The 6,000-nt window shown below is 36.6% G+C and overlaps 1 protein-coding gene across 3 annotated transcripts in view; it reads left to right on the top strand.

Annotated features, from left to right (window-relative positions):
- ARFGEF1 (ADP ribosylation factor guanine nucleotide exchange factor 1) overlaps positions 1–6,000 on the top strand; it is a 153,624-nt gene that overhangs the window by 117,013 nt on the left and 30,611 nt on the right. For all 3 annotated transcript variants that reach the window (XM_002916380.4, XM_019796558.2, XM_019796560.2), the window contains exon 23: positions 4,046–4,136. In XM_002916380.4, the coding sequence (XP_002916426.1) occupies positions 4,046–4,136 (91 nt within the window). The remainder of the gene's footprint in view (positions 1–4,045; positions 4,137–6,000) is intronic.

Below are 6,000 nucleotides of genomic sequence, written 5' to 3'. Positions count from 1 at the left end.
GATCTAGGAATATTTCCCTTTAAGATGATCCATAGAGGAAGAAGAAACACCAGGACCATGTTGTGGCTCCAAATTGGACTGGGGACAGTTATTTCTTAGTGATATTTCAACTGTGGTAGCCAGCAGGGCAGTTCTCTTACTCCACTTGTATCTTAGATGCTGTCGTTCTGGGAGGTGAGGGTGTATACCTGATAACTTGATGACCCAGCAGGATTTAGAACCGGTGAGCACCTTCATGGTGACTTACATCACCTGGGAGTCTGAGATACAGATGAAAAATATTTACCAACAAGTGAAATGAATGTGCGTTGATTGATTCAGTAACTTTTGAAAGGCTTTTTTTTTTTTAAAGGCCTGCGGAGTAGAGGAAGGCTAAAATGACAGGTGCAAATTGCCAGGGTTTAATTTTGGCAAGTAATAAAAGTAGGTTACATTAAAAAGAAAACACCAGTGGAGTATTTTTTCTTCTAAAAGTTTTAGTCAAATGAGAAATAATGATACTTGCTGATAATGTTTCCTAGTATACTTGAAAGTAAATAAAATTAATTTGATCATTATTGTGCTACTTACGTTGTAAGAATATGAGATGACCTGCCTTCTCACTTCGGGAAAAGGGAATTTAGATAAAACTAAACACTTTCTGAATCTGGAAATGAAATAAAAAGTTCAGGCTTACAAGCCAGCCAAACAACCAGCCATATTCTTCCACCTCTCTTTCATGCTTTATCTGGATTTCACCTACTTTTCTTTTTGGCCTGCTTCATTCTCCACTCATTCCTGATTGATTGGGTCTCTCATTTTTGAGTCTACATCCTAGAGGGATTCAGTCTGTTGACTTGGCCCCTGTTGGGCAGAGTCTTCCCTTCAGGCCATCTCATTGGTTATCCGCTAGCCCAATGTGGCACATGTCCACCCCTGTCCATCTGTGCCCTGTCACTTGCTCAGGCAACAGATGTTTTCTTCAGCAGGATGCTGTAGTCAGAATTTAAGCTAGAAGAGCTGTAGTCCAGACATTTGAGCAGGTTTAATCTGTGTATATATATGGTTTTTAAAAAATAAATTAGTATCCTCCTTTACTGATAGCATCCGCCTCCAAGTATTCCATGTAACCACGTTAATAGGGCTGAGTGTATGTTTATCTGACTTTCTGACTGATATGATGCAAGTCTGTACTTCCATTTTTTGGAAACATGAAACTTGTAATTATTAATACATTGCATATGGTATTTTTTAAAAAGGTTTTGTTTATTTGAGAGAGAGAGCACAAGTGAGAGGCAGAAGGAGAAGCAGACTCCCCGCTGATCAGGGAGCCCGATGCAGGGCTCAATCCCAGGGCCCTGAGAGCATGACCTGAGCCAAAGGCAGACACTTAACCAACTGAGCCACCCAGGCGCCAATGTAGCATATGATTATTAGAATTATATGCATACTGTTCTTTTAAGGTATATATCAAAGTTTAAAAATTCAGTGATTTGGACATATAAATCATAAATCTTAAGTGAATATTCACTCCTACCTCTTTGTTTTTTATCTGAGTATTTGTGCTTTTGAGTAATTTGGTAAAGCTGAAACTATTAGCCTATCATGTTACAGTGTTATACAGATCTTTGAAAGATTTCATGTGTTTTTGAAATAGGTTCTTTGGATTGCCAAACATTTTGTATTTTTTTTTATTCCTCTATATTTCTTAATGATTACAGATTATTATATTTAAATATAATAATAAAAGCTCTTAAATATAAAAAAAGCTTACTAAGAAGGACATTCAGATGATACACAAAGGAAGTTAGTGGTGATGGGCATTACTTTTTCTTGTAGGTTTTTCTTCGTTAAATTCCTGTAACGTGCCAATGTGCTTCAAGTTTTGCTTGACACTATTTCCCTAACCACTCTATTTCTCTGTCACTTATTTCAGGCTTTCATCCTTGTTCACTTGTATTATAGAAATAGACTCTTTATTTGTCTTTCCAGCTCTAGTATCTCTTCCTATTTCACTGTGTTCTACAGATACTACCAGAAGTATCTTTTAGAAAACAAGTTGCATTATGTCAGGCTTCTAAAGGTCTATTGTTCCCTGTTTTCAGTCTTTTTTTTTTTCCTGAGATTTATTTATTTGAGAGAGAGCACGCTCACATGTGCGCAAGCAGGGGTGAGAGGCAGAGGAAGAAGGAGAGGGAGAGAAGCAGACTCCCTGCCAAGTGGTGAGCCCGACATAGGGTTGATCCCAGGACCCCGAGATCATGACCTGAGCTGAAATCAAGAGTCTGTCGATTAACCGACTGAGCCACCCAGGTGCCCCATATTATTCCGTTTTCAAAAGCAATACATTAAACATAACAGTCAAGGATCTTCATGTTTTTATTTTAGCCTCTCTTTCCAGCTTCATCTCCTACTTCTGTTCTTCCCCTTCTCTCTTGTCCCCAGCTAGATCCTCCATATGGCTGTAACCAAGTATGTTAAAACATGATGTTTACGTTCATCCTTCCATTAGTTTATATATGCTGCTCCTATTCCTTCTGCCTCCTCTTCTACATGATTATCCTAGGTCCAACTTGAATTAATATTTGATCATATCATCATATATGAAGGCTTTCCATGAGCTAATACCCCTATTTTCCTTCCCCTACCAAAATTAGTTCTATTTAGCAAAACTTGTATTATATGTCATTAGTTTATCTCAGTGATGAAGTAATTATTACATTTTACTAAAGCTGGTTATGAGTCTGTCTCAGTCTGTGTCTCCTGGTAGATGATAAACTCTCTGAGGTCAAAGATCACATCTTTTTCACATTGTTCAGTTCCTGGAAGAGAATTTGAGTTCAGCTGCTTTAAATAATATCATCTATTATGGTTGCATTCAGAAAGGCATTTAGTGAGTGTCTGGTCAGTTGAGTCAACAAATATTTCTTAGCATCTGCTTTGGACTTAATATCGAGTGAGGTTGAGAAATAACAACAAAAAAAATGTGTATGACCTGGTTCCTTGCCTTAGGGAACTTTCTATTGTTCTCAGAAAGCAACATTAACACACCTATAGTAATTTATGTGAAACTGTATGGAAGAAGTCCTGAATCGACTATTACTTATTTAAGTAAATGCTTAGTTCAGAGGAACAACGGGAGGAATCCTTTCTGAGAACTCAAATGGGTTTTAGATAGTTGAGGGATGGCCTGAATGGATTCTGTAATGTCTAGAATGTTGGAGGGTACTGCCTTAAATGCTAGGCTTAAAAAGTTTATGCTTTATCCTGAAAGTAATAGTAAGCAAAATGAATGTGATGATATAGAAAAATTAACCTGACAGGAGACTGGAAAGAGATTGAAGAGGGGAAAAATTAGCAGTAGGGAAAGCAGTCAGGAAATTATCCATAATCTAGCCCTGAAATTACAAGGCTCTAAACTGAGTAAGAATGAAAATGAAGGAATGATGCCAGAAACAGGTCAAAAGAAAGATTTAGTGACTGGTGGAGGAGGGGAAAGATACCAAAGATGATGGTGAGGTTTGAAAGAGTTTGAAAACTGGGAAAATTGCTCTATTGTCCAACATATGGAACCAGTTTTGGGGGGGGGAGGAGAAATGATTCTTTTGAATAAGAAGATATTAGAAAATACAGTTAAAATTTCCAATCAGCATTTGTAGATAGAGGACTGGAGATTAAATGACAGGGAGATCTAATTATATGGAATTGGGAATCATCCTAAGAAGGTAACGTTGAAACTGCAGTTAGTGCTGCTTCTTAAACATTAACGGAAATTATGCCTACTGTCATAAATTTGTGATCTGAATTCTCAGTGCCCCTAATTTGTTGATCTCGGGATGCACAATTTGTCTTAATAACAATCCAGGCCTATATGCCACTTAGTATAGCTAATTAAGCTCATTTGGCCTTGATATATAGGTCACTGATGCCAAAAGAATTATTTATCAAAAGCTTTATTTCTTCCATTAGGAAAATAACTGATTTCAGAAATACATTTTAGAACTATAAGTGTATTCTTCCACTGAATTATTTTCTAACTGAAATGACTCTCTTTTATGTGCGGAAGTTGGAGGAAATGTGGACTGGAAGCAGATAGCAAGTATTCAGGAATCCATCGGAGAAACCAGTTCTCAAAGTGTTGTTGTTGCTGTAGATAGGTAAGGTATTCATTTTATTCCCTTTTCAAATGTCTACTGTTAAATTCTGTAGCATTTAGGTACCGTGTGCTCTGTAGTGATTAAAAAAAGAAAAGTTATTGCCAAAATAACTTTCCTTAAATAATATAAGATTGTATTGTGATACATGGTGATTTTGATGAAGCAGGCTATAATTTTGCTCTTTAGATCATGGAATATAGGAAGGAGATAAACAGTATGAAAATTTAACTTAAAATAGATATTAGTGGGCTTTAGGGAAATGGTAATCTTGATGAAAAAGAACACGTTTTATTTTCTTTTTTTTTTTTNCTTTTCTTTTTTTTTTTTTTTAAAGATTTTATTTATTTATTCGACAGACATAGAGACAGCCAGCGAGAGAGGGAACNATTTTCTTTTTTTTTTTTTTAAAGATTTTATTTATTTATTCGACAGACATAGAGACAGCCAGCGAGAGAGGGAACACAAGCAGGGGGAGTGGGAGAGGAAGAAGCAGGCTCATAGCTGAGGAGCCTGATGTGGGGCTCGATCCCATAACGCCGGGATCACGCCCTGAGCCGAAGGCAGACGCTTAACCGCTGTGCCACCCAGGCGCCCCAACACGTTTTATTTTCTTTGTAATTGCTCTTATTTTCCCCTATATGAAAATGGAGTGTGATCTGTCTTTCAAGTTCTGTTTGATATAAAATTACATTATGGGTAAATGAAGGATTGCTGGGAATTCTCATTGCAAGCTTCTTTGGAAAGGACTTCAGAGTTTGTATATTATATACATTACCAAATATTCCTCATTTTTAGTTTGTTCTCTAAAAGTGAATCGATACTAAGTGTTCTTTTGAAGATTAGCTTTTTCTAGATGAATGCCCAAATATTTGAAACTTAATATTTTACACCACTGACATTTAAATTTTTTTATTACTTCTGATGAAACTTTCAGAAATACAACACATATATTTTTCTTGGTGCTTGAAGACTTGCACTAATCCAGAATTTTACTTCAGATAAAACTTCTTGCTTTTAAGTACAGACTGAACTATAGAGTGTTCAGTGGCTGCTGACCCTGGAAATATTCCCTGCAACTTTTTCTTTGAAAAGAACTTTTAATCTTCACTTGCTGACCTTTTTTTTTTTTAATAAGGGAAGGAGGTCATTTGTCTTTTCCTTGTAAAGGCTGAAGAAAGATTGCATCTCCTCTTATACCCCCTGTATAACTTGAAGGCTTACCATGTGCTTAGCACTTTTTGAAGTACTTTCCAGGTATTACTTATCACTTAATACTTCCAGTAACTTCATGAGATGAGTATTATTGTTGTCCTTAATTTATAAATGAGGAAACTGAGACAGACGGGGCCTAAATAACTTGCTCATCCTCACAACTAATCTTGTCTTGATTATTGTTACAGGGACGGTTTCATCCACAAAGAATTTTGAGACGTGGTGTCAGGACATAGACTCAGGCAGCATGTCTCTTGAGCATACACTCTCTTACCCTCTCCATCTCTCTGCTTGCATGTCCAACTGGAGAGCAGTGTAGTAATGTCTGCCCTTCTGCTTTCAGGGTAGCTTGTTTCCAAATGATTTTCCTGCCTTGAAAAAAAATCCTCTTCACTCATTATGAGAATCTCTTCAGGCAAGAGTTAACATTTTACCTACTATTTATTTCCATAGTCTATTTTATATGACCATAGCCAGTTCTAATTTATCCGTCCATCCACTGTTTGTTGAAGGGAGACAACACTCATTTGAGTAAATGATATGCGTCTCCATTTTAAGAATTTAACATATTTTAGAGGAGTCTTAACACAAATTCTGTCAGTACTTTGTTGTCTCAAATGCATCATCAAATAACTTCTGCAAACATAAATCC

Source organism: Ailuropoda melanoleuca, chromosome 9 (genome assembly GCF_002007445.2).
Source record: "Ailuropoda melanoleuca isolate Jingjing chromosome 9, ASM200744v2, whole genome shotgun sequence".
NCBI classification, from domain to species: domain Eukaryota; kingdom Metazoa; phylum Chordata; class Mammalia; order Carnivora; family Ursidae; genus Ailuropoda; species Ailuropoda melanoleuca.
This window is presented reverse-complemented; position numbering and strand designations above follow the sequence as displayed.